The 16530-nt window shown below is 43.6% G+C and overlaps 2 protein-coding genes across 2 annotated transcripts; both read left to right on the forward strand.

Annotated features, from left to right (window-relative positions):
* The first annotated feature begins 3763 nt into the window (after positions 1 to 3763).
* On the forward strand, positions 3764 to 9235 carry ATP6V0C (ATPase H+ transporting V0 subunit c). Its single transcript, XM_053472161.1, has 3 exons — positions 3764 to 4050; positions 7806 to 7989; positions 8307 to 9235. The coding sequence occupies exons 1-3, from the start codon at positions 3972 to 3974 to the stop codon at positions 8509 to 8511; spliced, it is 468 nt and encodes a 155-aa protein (XP_053328136.1). The 5' UTR covers positions 3764 to 3971; the 3' UTR covers positions 8512 to 9235.
* A 2156-nt stretch (positions 9236 to 11391) lies between these two features.
* AMDHD2 (amidohydrolase domain containing 2) lies at positions 11392 to 15885 on the forward strand. Its single transcript, XM_053472157.1, has 11 exons — positions 11392 to 11578; positions 12167 to 12303; positions 12388 to 12527; positions 12849 to 12903; positions 12980 to 13192; positions 13829 to 13917; positions 14029 to 14173; positions 14379 to 14486; positions 14678 to 14746; positions 15026 to 15127; positions 15514 to 15885. Exons 1-11 carry the CDS (start codon positions 11496 to 11498, stop codon positions 15597 to 15599), a joined length of 1227 nt encoding a protein of 408 aa, XP_053328132.1. The 5' UTR covers positions 11392 to 11495; the 3' UTR covers positions 15600 to 15885.
* The last annotated feature ends 645 nt before the right edge of the window (positions 15886 to 16530 follow it).

The following is a 16530-nucleotide window of genomic DNA, read 5'->3' on the forward strand; positions in this document are numbered from 1 at the left end:
TCCTCGTCCGGGTTAGGGACCCCGTGTAAAGCGCTTTCTGTAACGTGCATGCGCGCTGCTCGGTGCCGCGGAGTGAACCCCCAGCTGGTTAATTCTGCAGGAAGAGTCATTGATAAAACAGCGAGCCTCCCGCAGGCCGCTCTCACCCAGACATCGTCCTCTCGTCTCATCGGCCCCATCCCCCTTCACATCCTCGCCCTCCTGCATCTCACCTCCTAGAACACATTCTATTCCCTTTCCCTTCTCGGTGCTCCTTTCATGCATCTCTCCTTTATCACTGATCCACTTGGCTTCTGCGGTTAACCCTTTCTGTTTTTGTTTTTTTATTAACCCTTATCTCCTGTGATCTCATGGTTCTACTCGCTGGTCTGATCTACTACATCAACATCATGTCCATAACAGAAAGTCCTTGGCCTCCTGAAAATTTTGGGGTCCGCTTTTGGGTCGGGGTTCCCACCCGCTGTCCCCACCCCATGCTTGCATCCAATTGGCTCTCTTGCAAAACATGTCACTGTATGTGAATTTGTTATATTAAGTAAAAGATGATGAAAATGATGTCATGTACACTGCATGATGTAATCGCCTTATTACTGCCCATTCATTATCTCCACTAACAAATAATGTGTACCTTTATCCATTTTGTATTTCTTACATTCTTTTATTTCCATTCCCGTTTAGTTTCTCGTCCCTCTTCTCTTTCGCTTCACTTGGTATGATGTCATGAGTCCCCGGCCGTCATCATCTAAGGTCTTGTAGAGTTTGTTTACAGCGAAGCCTTACAGCCTCGCCATGTTCCCAAATACAATCTACAGCGTCTTCTTCAAACGTCAAATTCTCTTAACGTGTATCATCTCTGACGGGATCCCTATCCCTGTATCCACCTGTTTTTGACCTTGGTGGCCATCAAAGAGCTAAGATAAAAAAAACACCAAATCAAATAATTCACGCTTTATAAATATATCTGTGTGTACCACACACACAACACACACACACATTGTATTTATACTGATAGAAAGAAAAGTGCAATCACTTTTAACACAATTCTATGATATTTATATTGGTTTAAACAAACGTGTGACTTATACATGACGCGTCCAAGATACTTTGTCATGTGATTAGGGAGCAGGATTTATTGTACCGTATAAAAACTGATTACTATAAATCATATAAACGATAAATACATTTTTAGAATGGACCCACATACCTAAATGGGGTGATTTACATGAAAATAAAATTCCTAATAATTTGGGTATCATTATTTTACATAATTCCACTTTTCTTGAAATGGTTATGTTATATACTACTTGTTATGTCCGTTGTACAGCGCTATGGAATATGATGGCGCTATATAAAGCAATAAATAATATTAATAATAATAAATGACGATCTGTGTTATATCAGTGGCCTCGCACGGCGTCATTAGCTTCATACGCATCGCGGTAACTTGGCCTTGTAAAGATTTGCTCCCAAATCCGATGTTGGCCGAGAAGACTACAAATTGTGTTACATGTGATGACCTCATCACCTTTTTTTTTTGGTGAATAATTCACCGCTAAACACTGGCTACTCAAAGTATCATCTCCATCTTACTTTGTTGTGTATCTACTAAGAGATCTAGCTGTGCTGTCGTTACAATGACACACGTCCACCCTTTGTATTTTTTTGTGTCCAAAACACAGCTAGTTCACAGAACCGCAACCTCCCCCGACCCCGTGTGTTAACTGCCCCAAACCCCCCCTCCCTCACCGACCGGGGCGGAAAAATCCTGCACCTGAGTAAACTGGACTTCTAGGTGTTGAGAAGATACAAATCTGGAGTGCCACTGGTTTGGAGTAATTACAGGGAAATGCGCTCCAGCAGGGTCACTTAAAGCATTCTTAAGATGTTTAGATAGAAATAATAGTACATTCAATAAAAAATAATAATAATCTGAAGAAGCAACTGGTGGCGTCAGCTCAATTTAAACGATTCCAGACTGGAATTTCCAGTGGTCTTTAAAGATGGTGGAAATGGGGTCATACTGCATGGATCTGTAGTAAGAGTCACGCTATAACATAGGGGTGGGCAAGAGAGGGTCCGCCGATCAGGACATCACACCCATGAAACGAGACTAATGCCCCCCGTCCCTGCGTTGGGTTTCGGTTCCTGATTTCTGGGGCTCAGTCCCTCTTAACAATTCTCAAGGTGAAAGTTAAATCCTTAAGGCGCTTTCTAAACGCGAGCACACGGCTGTGTACATGTAACCTGCCGAGTTTATGCATATGATGAGGGCAAGACTCCATCTGAATGTGTGTTTTACATAAAACCACCGGTAAATATATTCTACTCCTGCTCCAAATGCTTCTATTTATTATTATTATGTTATATAGCGCCATTAAATTCCATAGCGCTGTACAATGGGTGGATATTTCCTATCATCCATGGTCTTTAATTATAAGATGCCCCTCTTTATACTCTTTCCTGTTCATTGACATCAGGTTAGGCGGTATAATGCTCTCCATCAAGTCCTCATTTGTACCCTTTTGTGACCTTTGCCAACACTGTATTGACCTTGGGATCTGTAACTTGAGATTGTGTGTAGTTACCGAGTTAGAAGTTAGTTGGTATTCCTAAATATTTAGTAACTGTCAGCACTCCCCGTCCGGCTACATTTCATTTACAATTAGCGTGTTTTTTCACTTTCCAAAATGCGTTACCTTACTTTTATCAATGTTGAATCTCATCTACTGAGTCCAAGAATAAAGTCACCCACATTAACAAACACCCCGAGCTGAATGTTACCCTGCCACACTTTGGCGTCCTCTATAAACGAACTTTACTTTCGATCTACAACAATAATATACAAACGTACTACCCCACCATCAGCAAGAAATCCGCTTAATAAAACATTGGCCCCCAATTCGCTGTTTTAAATGGGCATCTGAATGTTATAGGGGCCCCAATGTGTTCCCGTGCGAGAAGGGGGTAGTTGGCCCTTAAAACATTTTAACGGATACCACAAAATAGGGGCATTTTCATAGTGAACGTTTCTCCCACCTTCTCACTCATAACAGATTGTAAGCTCATAGGATCAGGGCCCTCTTCTGAACCGGTATGCGTTACGTTTAATGTTGCCTATCATTTATTTTAATGTTATTGTTAAACGTGTACTTTCCGTTCAACGTAATAGCGCTACGGAGGCCACCGGCGCTTAATACGTTTTATAAAATAATGATATTTAGTAGGCCAAATTCTTAATTTGGCACCAGTGGGCAGATCGGCTTTTTAGGGCCTTATCATTTAATATTCACTAATAGTGACTGCTATATTTAATGAAGCGATGCCTTTACACATAACCTTATTGTCTTTATCAGGTAACTTTCAGCATAAAATTAATGTATACATAACATAAAAAGCCAAGACATGCTAAGCACGAGCATCCCTTCCTCGACAGATCCAGATCTACCTGACACCATAACATTATGCTAATGAAGCCTGAGTGACGCATGCCTCGCTACACCCAAGCAGACCGTACCAACTGTGCTTAACATTTAAAAAAAAATATTTTACACGTACGAGCCTGTGAATTACCTTAAATAAAGTTAATATAATTTCATCATTGATCTATATTAAATATAAACTTAAATAATGCCGGTCAATGATAGGACTGGGAGGATGCACGCCTTCATTTTGATCTGATGGTACATTCCACCTGAGGAAAGAAGGAGGAGGCGGGATGAAAAGTCAAGGCAGATGGACACGCCAGGGCGTCACGTGATTGTGGACGCCATTTTGTGCTGCGGTGAAGTATTTAGAGCAGCCAGCGGTGTTCGTTCCCGTCCAGTTTGAGAGCCGCAGCCGCCCTGACAGGAGAGAAGCAAACTCTAGCCCCGCTCCCCTCTTCCTCCTCCTTCCCGTAGGCTCCGTATCTTCTCTCTTTTTCTCCCTTGTTCCCCGGCTTTTCGGTTCTTGCTCAGTCAGTGACAGGCACCATGTCGACGGAAACCAACGCTCCCGAGTACTCCGCCTTCTTCGCCGTCATGGGCGCATCGTCTGCGATGGTGTTTAGCGGTGAGACCTCCATCCCCCTCACCCTTGCATGCCCCTGTCACCCTCATAGCTAAGGAAGCCTTCATTGTTAGATTTTACCCAAGCTGAACACGCCTTTATTATAGGGGATAGGTGCGTCCCTATTCCCTCTGATGTATTCTGCCTATACTATCACCTTAAAATAGAAATGATGTCCTATGTTAGCTGGGTGTGTTTTATGATTTCATCTTTTAGCTTTATAATTTATACCCGCTTGTATGGGGCAAATCTGCGATTTAAGCCTTAATGTTGGGAATGCACCATGCCCTTGAGGTATGTTGGTTTCTGTGACGAATACCCCCCATATATGATCTGCTTGTATGATGAGTCTTCATCGTGCTGATTCTTTGGACCATATAAAGCGCCTATGTAATTTATCTTCTAAATGGGGATTGGGTCCAGTCGTGTCTATCGTATGGATGTGCGGTCAAGAATCTGTAGGTGCCTGATCCTCCTTCCTCCATCATGTGACCGGTTCCAATCTGCCATCTTTTTTATCTCCTCGCGTCAATGGCTTCTGCCTTACTCGTCTCCTGTCAGTCATCGGGTTTTCTCGCTCTGTCAAGGCCGAAGGGGTTCGGGTGTTTCCGGAATCGTGTTGGTTCTGGGTTAGCTCACCTGTCTGGGGGGGGTGTCTGTGGAAAAGGGTTCGGGGTTGTGTGAATAGTACACGGGGGACGCCGGTAGCTGACGTCACTCGGGTGATCCCGGCAGCTGGTGAGCTGTCACATGACTGCAGAGGGAAGGGTGACTGGGAGGGGGGCGACCATTGATCGAAGCCATTTTTCCTTTCCAGTGATGTAGGGTATAACTGGTTCAGCACTAGTATCGGAGCCCTGGCCCCTGTGTTATTGGATCTACCCACTTAGTGAACTAGGCTGTTGTATGGGTTAAATCTGCTTCATAATTGAGAATACAAGTGTGGGGGTCCAAGGATGTGTGTAAATACTTATTATATAAAGCAAATCATACCACCCCAACCCTGTATACAATCGAACGAAGAATGCCAAAGCGAAAGTGCGAGCTGCTTGTCAGCTGTATCTTCCCTGTTTACAGCAGTCATTCATTAACCTGTCTGGTTACAGTGTTTCCTCCTGGGTTAATTGGCTTCATGCATTTTCTTTATTTTAGCTGCTTGGGTTCCTCTGTCCTCCTAGTTTATAGGCCGTGTGTCTGATTTGTCTCGATGTGCATTGTTTTCTGGACCAATTTGTTCTCTGTAACCCTCCTCTGCTGTCAGTTTGACCTGAACTGCTACGACTACTGCAGCTGCAGTTAAACATCTCAGCGTACTAATAATGCTGTTAATGGTACAAATTCTAGCTCGAGCATTGGATGCCTAGATTGAATGTGAGCGTGTTTTGAATTACTGAGGTAGATGAGTGGAACAATCTCCCAGCAGAAATGGTAGCGGTTAATACAGTGATGGACTTTAAACCTGAATGGGCTCCTGAATCCAAGATTCAGGTCACAGTCTTTACAGCAGTATAAAAGGACAGACTGGATGGGGATGGGGGGGGGGGGTGGCGATCTGCCGGCATATTCTTTCCGTGTAAATTAAGATTAGCTTTTTATTATGCAGGCGCAATTTAACTCTCCTAGTTGGATATTTTACGTTTTGCTTATATGTAACCATTCTTGTCTATGAAGAATAACCTTACCCCTATGGCCCATCTGTGTCACAAGATTACCCCCCCATTATGCAGAATGCTGTGCCTGTCTTTTCATCTTTTAATCTTTTCATCCCGGTATGGATGCTCTGATGCCTTAACTCGTGGGAGATATTTTAATGATGGCAACTAACAAGCAAGCATTAAGCTGGAAGCTTCTTGGCGTTTCGGCAGCGTGTCCTTAAACTTATTTTCCCGTTTTGGGCTGACTGCGGCTGAATTTGCACCCTGCGACTAGTGATTTTTCAGATCTCTGAAAGCCTGCCAAGTTTCTATTTTTGGGCATCTGTTTTCTTCACCCTCCATGCCCCAGCGAGTAACGTGAAACTAAGACTTTTTTTTTTTCCCCTTGCTCATCTTTACTACAGTTATTTGCTATACATAAAGTTTAACCCATCAGTTACTGTTTCCATCATGTTTGGCGTTATGGCCATAAAAATAGCAAGAGCTTTAATTTGAATGGCGGGCGAGTAGCTGAAATCCCTTCACCAGGTCTGTAAGAGTTTCTTTTTTTTCCTGTACAGGATGACGGCGTCTCTAACGTTCGTCATTCAGTTTGTCTAATTACCTGAAGCTTTCTGCGCAACAGGTTGTCCCAGAATGCAGCTGTAGAGATGTGCGCCGTGAAGCGGACACTGGCCCCTAGTCTACGGCTCCTACTTGGCTTTGCGAGTTGTGCAACTCAATATTACGATTGTGAAAGCGAGAGGAACAGATTTAACTTAATTCTGCTTCCTCTTCTGGGAATTGGCAGCCTGCATGAAGCATAAGTGTTGGGTTCTGTGACTCTAATCCCCCCCCCCCCACAGAAGACATGTGGATGTGTTGGTACCCTCAACATCCCAGATTTCCTTGATGAGTAAGAATAGACACCTTGGCCATAGCTTAGTACTTGGGTCTGAATTTATGGTCCATAACCTATTAGCTCTTATATCTGTTGCTGAAACCTTGGAACACACAATGCTGATGTATGCATGTGTAAATATTTATAATTAGTATTTATAGATATTAAATCTTTAACACTGAATTCTGTCCAAAGCATGGAAGCTTCTACGACCAAACTGCTCTTGTGACCTCTGTATCCCATGAAGGGCTCGTGACGTCCCCCGGTGATGGGGAATATAGCTGTCTGTGCTGAAAGCATGATTTCTTTGATTTCCCGCTCTCTTCACTCCATAGCTTAGTTTTACAAAGCGGTTTGTGTCATTTGGAAGCCAAGCCATGTTTAGCTGATCAGGCGTTTGTTTACACTCTTATTTTTTAGTTACTCTTCATTCCATATCAACCAAATGGTGCTGTATTGATCTTCCGTTTCACATTCATTCGGGGAAAATGATTTGAGTGTGAAGGTCTTTCCTCTACAAAGCCTTTGTCGGGTGGTTATTGCATTACAGCGGCAACTTTTCATAAGCAAACGTTCTATTAGTTCAGGATGAGGATTACAGGAACGTAAAATTTCTATATATTTAGCTCTGCCAGACTCTGTATTCCTTTGTACATTATATACGCTACGCCGCGTGTCTTGTGCTCTCCGTGCACACGCGAGATCATGTGCTAAAGGCTCATTCTGCTTTTACTCCAGGCTGTAATCTCTTCATTGAATGACTCGAAATATGACTGCCGCAGTTTGGAGTCTCTAAAACTAGAGTTTAACTTGTGAAATATTTCAATGTAAACTAAATGGTATTGACCCCCCCCCCACCACCCAATCTGCCTTAACAGTATTAAAGCTATATACTCTATTAGGACCTCTAAGACTGTAGCCCCGTTTTAGATACATTAGACTTTCTTGTTAAACAATTTTGGGGAAATGTCTGGTTTAAGCATTTTACGGTCTTGTAAAGACAAATATATTGGGATTCTGAGTGAGTGAGACTTGCAGTCATGTGACTTCCTCTGTTGCTTTAAGCTCTTCCAAAAAATGCTGATCGTCACGGGATATTAGTCGTAGAAATGCTGGAAGGTTAGCGGTGGGCATCTTGGCGCTGCGGCTATAAAGTGTGTAACTCCTTCTGGACACGTTTTGGGATGCTCAAATTTTTCTAAACAATCCTCTACTCTTCACAGCGTTGGGGGCTGCCTATGGCACAGCAAAAAGTGGCACCGGTATTGCAGCCATGTCCGTCATGAGACCCGAGCTGATCATGAAGTCCATCATTCCTGTGGTTATGGCTGGTATCATAGCTATCTATGGCCTTGTAGTGGCAGTGCTCATTGCAAACTCCCTGACGTCAACAATCACATTGTACAAGTAAGTATTTTGGCAAAATGGTGTGAAAACTCACAAGTATATATTTTCAAAGTCTTGAAACTGATAGCTCAGTGCCCCCCCCTGTTGACTTTACATGGCTGTTTGATCTGTGTGCCTTAGGTTACCCCTGCTCATGCAAAGGTTTAAGGGAAAGAATATATTATAGTACTCTATGTATTCTAGCACAGGATCTACTGTAGTTTTTATATTTATTTTTTTTAAATTAACATCCTATGACATCTCCTGGCTGCGTTCTAATGTTTCCCTTAACAGCCATACCTACTTATTACTAATGTATTTCATTTCCTCCACTTTAGGAGCTTCCTACAACTCGGTGCCGGCTTGAGCGTAGGCTTGAGTGGTCTTGCTGCTGGATTTGCCATTGGCATCGTCGGCGACGCAGGAGTCCGGGGAACAGCGCAGCAGCCCCGACTATTTGTCGGCATGATCCTCATCCTCATTTTCGCTGAAGTCTTGGGTCTGTACGGGCTCATCGTGGCTTTGATCTTGTCCACAAAATGAAGAAACCACCTGAACAAAATGCTCTGGAAGTCGCCACTTACAAATGGTTTTATCTCGTGTACAGTCATTCTTCATTCACCCCGATTCAGTAGTTTCTCTTTCCCCCACCCTGAACCCTGTTACTCCGCCATTGTAAGTTAGTGACTGTTGTGTGTAATACTTTAGCTATACTCCTTCAGTTGGACTTGAGGTTGTTAAAAGTCCAGACGCCAGGCTGGGAAGCAGTTGTCACTTCCCTCACGTGACTTCCTTCTGCGTGCAGTGTTCTTTTTTCCCCCCAAAACCACTTCTGGATGTTTCCTTAAAAGTACCATGTATAAATATGATCTAGAATTGTAACTTTCCCATTCCAGTTAATGTTTTATTTATAAATATAAAGGAAATCATTGTTCATACTTAAGAATGAGCCAGTTCTTCCCTCTGAAACCTATTCCAGTCCTCCTTTTTGCTGCGTAAATATTTAATCTATAGCTGTGTATCTGTGTGGGGTTTCCTTGTAAGTGCTGAGAATTCCCTGGATGTATAATTTGGTTCAAGATTGCTGTACTGTTCTGCCATTGGAGTGAGGTCTCATGATATATATATTTTTGTTTTAATACAAGGAACAAATTGATTCCCGTCCCGTGTCAACTGGTAACCAAAACAACCATTTAAAAGAAAACCTTGTATATGGCACCTGCTGCTGGGTATCAGTTACACATTTCCAAATAAAACATCTCCAATACTTTCAGGTTTCCACTTTATTTATACCGAATTTGCGATATTCCCCTAAAAAAAAACAAAACTTTTTTTATCCCAATAAAGAAGCATCGCCTGCGTGCTTCCTTCCTTGGGCGCCCCATTGACTTGGCCGGTGCGACTGGCGATTGAAGCCAGTTAATTTATTGTCTCGATGCTGTCATATAAGGTATAGGATTCTAATAGCAGAGCCTGAGACAGTATCATGGGATCAGATCAAAGGCCCTTATGTGTAAAGAATGGACTATGTATGATCTAGTAGTAGATATGGAAGTAATTCTGTCTTCCTAAAATAGTTTACCTCTTCATCTTCTTTGTACTGTTCTCTAGCAGCTCCTGTTGCTGCCGCTGGCTTCAGACACATGTCTGGCTGGGTGGGTTAAGGCGATGGCGTGCTTAAGCTACAGAAATGTCAGGAAGTCAGCCCGATTCCGAGTGCACGTTATGATGGGTTAGATGTGGACCAGGACTCTTATCACCGGTCCCTGTGTACATTAATATGATCGGGGGCATCCTGTTTGGAAGTGTGAGATGGACCTGGTCAGATGTCTGCCGTTCATCCCCCAAAAGCTCCTACATGCCTCTTATTTGGGGAAAGCGCAGCCAAGGGTGTGAGGGTACAATGTCACAAAATATTAATGTGCGTCAGCTCTGTTCCTCACTTTCTTATAAGGAAGACCTCTGCGAGGCGGGTTTGGGTGGAGGAAACGCAGGTGGCGTTACGGTCAAGTGGTTTACTCTGCCATCCGTATAAAAGGTGGTTCTCTAACAAACTACCTGGCCAGGGCACGGTCTAAGCTGGCTGGTGTCTGGGAGGGATGGAGAGCGTCCCACATGCAGTCTGTCTTCAGTGTTTACTCCTGCCGGAGAAGGTCACAACGACCAAAATGCCCTAAATAGTAAGATTACAAATAAAACAAACCGTAAACAATGGGCTTAATTACAGGGGATGCTGTGTTCTGCCAGCGTGGCTGTAAAAATACTGTATTGTTATACCTACAAAGTGCCCCCCCCATGACAGCCCTAAAAGCCCCGATAATGTGTATAGAACCATATAAAATATGTAAATGGGATTGTACATTAAACTGTATACAATTCTTATAAATACCTTCATTACTAATTAAGTGTGTGTGTATATATATATATATATATATATATATTTATAGTGTGTGTAACGGAAAAACTCCCATCCCCCAGCACGGTTCGTGAATAAGCCCACCCGCATATGTCAGTAATTGCACACACGCCCATGTGACGTCATAACGTTGAGCTTTTTATTGCATACGAAATGTAACGAAAGTACCCGTTATAGTTACATACACGTTCTTTGATATTCACGGTACTCGTGTATCAGCATTCATGGAATAATACAGCAGGAGCTGGAATGACCTTCCTAAAATGGCGCTGTGACGCGTAATTGCTTCCATGGTGGCAGGTTCTATCACGTGACTAACCAACCCTTCCCTGTCATGTGATCTGAGCTCCTGTCACAGGCTGCGGGGTAGCAGTGAGTGGGGGAAGCCTCTGCGCTGCAGCATTAAAAGGATCCCGGTGAAGCCCCGCCAGTCAAAGTAATAGAAACCGCATAATCCGAATTAACAGGGTCTAAACATTTTCAGTAATAAGAACAACAAAGATACCCATAAAACGCCTGTCAGCTGACCTCACAGCAGATTAGATCCACCGAGATACCACCAAGACATTTTTATTGCTTTAATACCAATTTTGTCACTAATTGAAGACTTGTTTTATGGCCTCGTTTTATGGGGCTCTCGGGTAAAATAAATGTCTTTTCGGCAAACAAAATATAAAATTACAATAATTATAAGGGATACGCAGACAGACTGTGACGTCAGCTTTACCCCAAAGACCAATAAAGGACCCTAATGGGTTATGAAGAAGGTGTCCATCGATGCGCGCACCCGCAAATCATTAGAGCTAGCTAATTCCGCGCTCCCGCGCGGTAGAAAATGCGCGTGTACGTCTGGATGACAGGTCTATGGAGCTTTGGTGACCTTCCCAAGATGGCGCTGGGGCCCGTAAGTACTTTCCTAATATGGCGATGGCTGCATTCACGTGACAGATCAAAGGCTATGCCATCACATGACTTGAACCCACGTGATTCGAGGAAGCTGACAGGATATGGAGCACAATGAGTAGGGCTGAGGGGGACAGGGCAGTGGGAGTTGGCAGGTGATCTCTGCGCTGTGGTGTTTGGGTGAAGGGGTTCAGACCAAGTCCCAGAGATGCCCTCAAACAAGTCAGTGTCTGATGCCCCCATCACCCAGTTTAGGAACTGCAGGATCTTGAGGGACCATCAGTTGCAGAGGTGAGAGGAGGAGGGGGTGTTTTTTGTGGCCCTAACAGTGAGATCAGTGGGTTCTAGAGTGGCAATTAAAGGGGCAGAGACACTTCAGAAGTAACATGTCCCACAATCAACAGCATTTTGTGTTATAACGTGTGATTCCAGGCAAATAAACGTGTTGTTAACGTGTGCGATGCGGCTCACAAAATCCTCCTTACAACACTGCATTCCATTAATAAAATATAGATTTTTTTTTGTATAATGTTATCATTATTTCTTGTTTTATATTCCATAGCGCTGTGCGAGAATGGCTTCGTTGGCCCCGTACAGTTATAGTTGCACATTGAATTATACATTATAGAGGGCCGGGCCTGCCCTGCCCTGCTCTTCGCACTGGAGACATTTGCCATTAACGGATAGTGAAGTGCAAGAGTTAATACCTCAACTCTCCCTTTAGTGAATAAAGCCCATTGGGACAGTAACTCACATTTTAAGTACAATTCTACTCCCTACGTCATCCCTTTAACTGATGATCAACCACAAGGAGGGGCAATCGTATATCTCCCAGATCATTAATAAGAGTTTACTGATGTTCTTTCCTCACTTTTATAGAGAAGACCTTTGGGTGCGAGAAGGAAAGATTCTAAACCCCGAGAAGCTGTTCTTCGATGAGAAGGCATCAGCTGATGTCCAGGTGGACTGTCAGGGCAGGATCGTCGCCCCGGGGTTCATCGACGTCCAGATCAACGGTAATACGGTATTGAGAGCGTTCTCTACGCCGTGGGGATCTTCTCATTCGATGCGTCAAATAACCTAATTGCTTTTTATTTTAGGAGGATTTGGTGTTGATTTTTCCCAAGCAAATGATGATGTAGGAGAAGGCATTTCTCTCGTTGGTGGGAAAATATTGTGTCATGGTGTGACTTCCTTCTGTCCCACTCTCGTGACTTCTCCCTCATCGGTCTACCACAAGGTAACGTGTCTTTTCTGGCAGGGTCATCCATCCAATGATGCAAGGTTCCAATCCATGATACATACATTTCAGAAGCTGTGAAGAACCATGATAAGTACAATGTCAAGTCAATGTCATTGCCTGTCCTCTGGAAGAACGTCAAGGCATTGGTACAACTTGGCTCAAACACTAGGAACCAGTAACAAAGTTCACAACGTAAACCTCTAGGATGTTGGATCTACTAGAAGCTAATGTTTGACAAGATATTACTGAGGCTTTAAGGGGGTTCATCTTTAGCCGTGTTCGGTTTCTCGCATTGATCTATAAAATTGGATATTTCAGGTTCTTCCCCAGATCTCTGTGAAGGATGGTGGCCCGGACGGAGCGAGTGTGCTCGGTACGTTCTTGCAATATGTCCTCCATATTTGATCCTTGTTGTGCTCTTGTCTTACTAACTTTCGGACACTTGGCAGGTGTCCACTTGGAGGGTCCGTACATCAGTCGGGAGAAGAAGGGAGCCCACCCTGAGCGTTGTTTACGCTCTTTCAGTGAAAGAGGATTCCCAGAGCTTTTGGCCACGTATGGGACCTTGGACAACGTCAACATATTGACGCTGGCCCCTGAAATGCAGAGGAGTGAGGAGGTCATTAGAGGACTGGTACAGCGAGGGATATGCGTGTCGCTTGGTAAGAATGAAAACAATGAAGTTCTAAAGCCGTCGTAGGAAAACCAGCAAAGAATGACCCTGTGTATGACATCACCAAAGGACACCCAGGGCCAACAGTGTGTCTTGGTCCAATAGTGGACTGCATTTTCCACACTTTACTTACTTTGCCGTTAGAGATGAGTATTCTTGTCCTTGCGTATGTACATGACCGTATTCCTTTACGTTGATTTAACTGTTCTGCTAATTTATTACTGACGATCAGCAGCTCTACCGCGTTTGGCCGCCTTCTCCGTGTAGGTCGTGTCCATTGAGGTGGCACCAGTCTAGTTCCTAAAGGAAAAGATGCTCTGTTTTGTTCAGTCCCTCATAATGCATCTCTAATATACCTTTACATGGCAGTTTATGTTCAGAATTAACTCTTCCATGGACAACAGGGCCACCGGTTCTCCGTGATACGTGAAACGGTTCTACACAGTAGAGTATTGGGGCTGAAATTATGGTCACAAGATCTCCCCTCAAACTATGATCCCCATTTATCTAAACCAGCAAGCAAATACAGATGAGTTCCTTTTTAGGACTAGTACTGTTTGTATGGGTTATTTACTAAGAAATCAGTGCACGTTATATATGTTTTGATGTTTGCTCTTGTGTTTAGGTCACTCCATAGCTAATTTATCCCAGGCTGAGGATGCAGTGACCCACGGAGCTTCGTTTATCACTCACCTCTTCAACGCCATGCTGCCGGTAAGTTTAAAACCTTATTTTGTATTTTTTTTGAAGCATCTTAGATTCATAGTTTTGGGATCCAACTCTACGTTTTATTCGCTGAAATAATCGCCTCTGCGCTCCTCGCAGTTCCACCACCGTGACCCAGGCATTGTGGGATTACTGACCAGCGATCGCATTCCGGCGGGAAGGACGGTTTATTACGGAATGATCGCGGATGGAATCCACACTAATCCGGCAGCGCTGAGGATAGCGCATCGCGCCCACCCCGGGGGTGAGAACCGGAAATTCATTATTAATTCTAATTAATAATTAAGGAATTAAGATTTAGAAATGGTTCTGAGTTACAAATAGTGGGCTTGATGAGTGATATAAGATTTTTTTTATGCTTATGCAAAAAGTATGCATTTATTTACTCATGATGTCATAATTCTCAGTTTTTTATTGAAGTATCTGTGTTTTCTCCTGTTACCCCGCAGGTCTAGTTCTGGTAACAGATGCCATCATGGCCATGGGCCTGGGCCCGGGGAAACACATGCTTGGTCAGCAGGAGATTCTCATCAATGGGCTCAATGCATATGTAGCAGGTGAGTGAATATGTTTGAACTACAACTCCCATAATCCTGATCTATTTTGAATCATTGCGGCCACTGGATTGCCCCAGAGTGCCCGTTTCTGGTAGTCAATCGTATCCTTTTTTGCCTTTTTATTAATGTATATCCCAATTATTTGAGTCTCGAGATCAGCAGTAAGGTCACTAACGGCAGCCGTCTTATAGGAACACAGACTTTGGCTGGGAGCATCGCCACGATGGATATGTGTGTGAGACACTTCCGCGAGGCCACAGGTAAGTGCCGCTCACGGACAACTCACCCGAATCAGCTGGTTTTGTGTTGTTGTTTTTTTTGCAGTGAATTATGATCTCTTTAACCGTAAAGCAGAAAAAGCCTTTGTATACTAAATGCAGAATAGCAGCACTTTTCTAATTAATAGCCAAGTGCATGGGACACAAAAACCCGAATCTCGCACCCCAACAGAACTGATTAAAACGCGTAGATTTCAATGTTTCTATTCTGGCTTTTCTATGCAGTCATCGGAGCCTCTGTTTTTTCTCCCCGTCTTGTAGGATGTACAGTAGAGGAAGCCTTAGAAGCCGCATCCCTGCATCCAGCGCAAACTCTGGGTATCCAGCATCGGAAGGGGACCCTGAATTTTGGGGCAGATGCAGGTATGGAGGGACACTGTGTGGGGCAGATATATGAATTTCTGTCCTACATTTTAACTTCATATAGTTCAATGTATTTGTAGATAAAATAATGCCTTTCTCTGTACATTCATCCTGCGCAACTCTAGCACCCATCCAGCCCATTTCACAGATAATCAATATTCGCTGTCTTCATTGAGTTGCATTGAATCTTAATTTACGGTAAATACAAGGTACATTCTGTCTGCCCACATTCCCTGTATTATGTATGACGTGTTTTAATCGCCTTCAGTAGACCTTGAGGTCACCGGAAAAGGAAAAACGACACTGCATACTCTCCTTTCCCTTTTTATTTTGCCCTTTTTCACTCTGTCTGACTCTTTCTTTCTCAAACTCCTCTTCCCTTTCAGATTTTGTGCTTCTGGATGACCGTCTGAATGTTAATGCCACCTACATCGCAGGACAGGCTGTTTGGGAAGAGACAAGCTCTAGTTAAGTTGCTACAAACCAGAGGCCATATAACACGAGCATCATTCTGCTGCTGTGCCTTAACCCCGGGCCGCTTGGAATACATCCACCCAAAATCCCTTAAAGTGACCACGTGATTTCCCAAAAGTGGATTATCACGCCGGAGATCTGTGGGTAGTTCTCCGGTGCGTTACTCGCTGTGACGCGTGTTCTGTACGGGAACAGTCTTTTGACCATTCCATTCTTGTAATGATAACTACAGAGCCATTTAAACTTATGCCGCTTGCATTCCACCTTAAATGCATTTCGTGAGACCATTTGTTTCTTTTCAGATCCCCTGTCCTTGTTGGTTCTAACAACATCCCAATTTTTTTAAGCTTTGCAACATGTGAGCGCCCCTCAAAAATATTAAGTGGTGCCATTCATAGTATCTATGTATGGACAAAAAAAAAGCCATCACGCTCTCTACGATTAATGGAGGCTTGAGAACTAAACCAATAGCACCCTGACCTGTATATTCTTGTTGAGTGCAGTTTACACTACAGCCACTAGATGGCGCATTACCTGACCTCACATATGGTGGGCAAGAAGCCTGCATCGCATTGCGCAATCCGTGTGCTCTTCCATGTCAGCCACAGGCAGGTAGCCTTCCCTAAGCTTGTTGCTCCATCTCCTGTGCTTAATTTAACACTTACAACGAAATGCAGAATTAAGAACCCCAATCCTAGTGCTGTTAAACGCCCAAACCCTGCCAAAAATAATTCTTTACATTTTTTTCTGGGAATACTTAACTGTCATGTGACATAGAAACTGGAAAAAAAAAGCTCCTTTAAAACTTTGTGTGTTTTAAACCTTTAGAGGAAAGCTTAACGTTCTACAGCTTGCAATTACACTTTCCCCCCTGAGAGTAAAATAAGCTGCGCGGGGGCACAACTGCCATCAGACATTGGTGGGCACAG

This window comes from Spea bombifrons, chromosome 7, assembly GCF_027358695.1.
Source record: "Spea bombifrons isolate aSpeBom1 chromosome 7, aSpeBom1.2.pri, whole genome shotgun sequence".
Taxonomy (NCBI): domain Eukaryota; kingdom Metazoa; phylum Chordata; class Amphibia; order Anura; family Pelobatidae; genus Spea; species Spea bombifrons.

Bases quoted from the DNA above. Each gene is read 5' to 3' on its own strand.
- ATP6V0C (XM_053472161.1), top strand. From the start codon at position 3,972: ATGTCGACGGAAACCAACGCTCCCGAGTACTCCGCCTTCTTCGCCGTC. The intron at 4,051-7,805 runs GTGAGACCTCCA...TACTCTTCACAG, and splicing joins GTCTGCGATGGTGTTTAGCG to CGTTGGGGGCTGCCTATGGC. The intron at 7,990-8,306 runs GTAAGTATTTTG...CCTCCACTTTAG, and splicing joins TCAACAATCACATTGTACAA to GAGCTTCCTACAACTCGGTG.
- AMDHD2 (XM_053472157.1), top strand. From the start codon at position 11,496: ATGCCCTCAAACAAGTCAGTGTCTGATGCCCCCATCACCCAGTTTAGG. The intron at 13,193-13,828 runs GTAAGAATGAAA...TCTTGTGTTTAG, and splicing joins AGGGATATGCGTGTCGCTTG to GTCACTCCATAGCTAATTTA. The intron at 13,918-14,028 runs GTAAGTTTAAAA...CGCTCCTCGCAG, and splicing joins TCTTCAACGCCATGCTGCCG to TTCCACCACCGTGACCCAGG.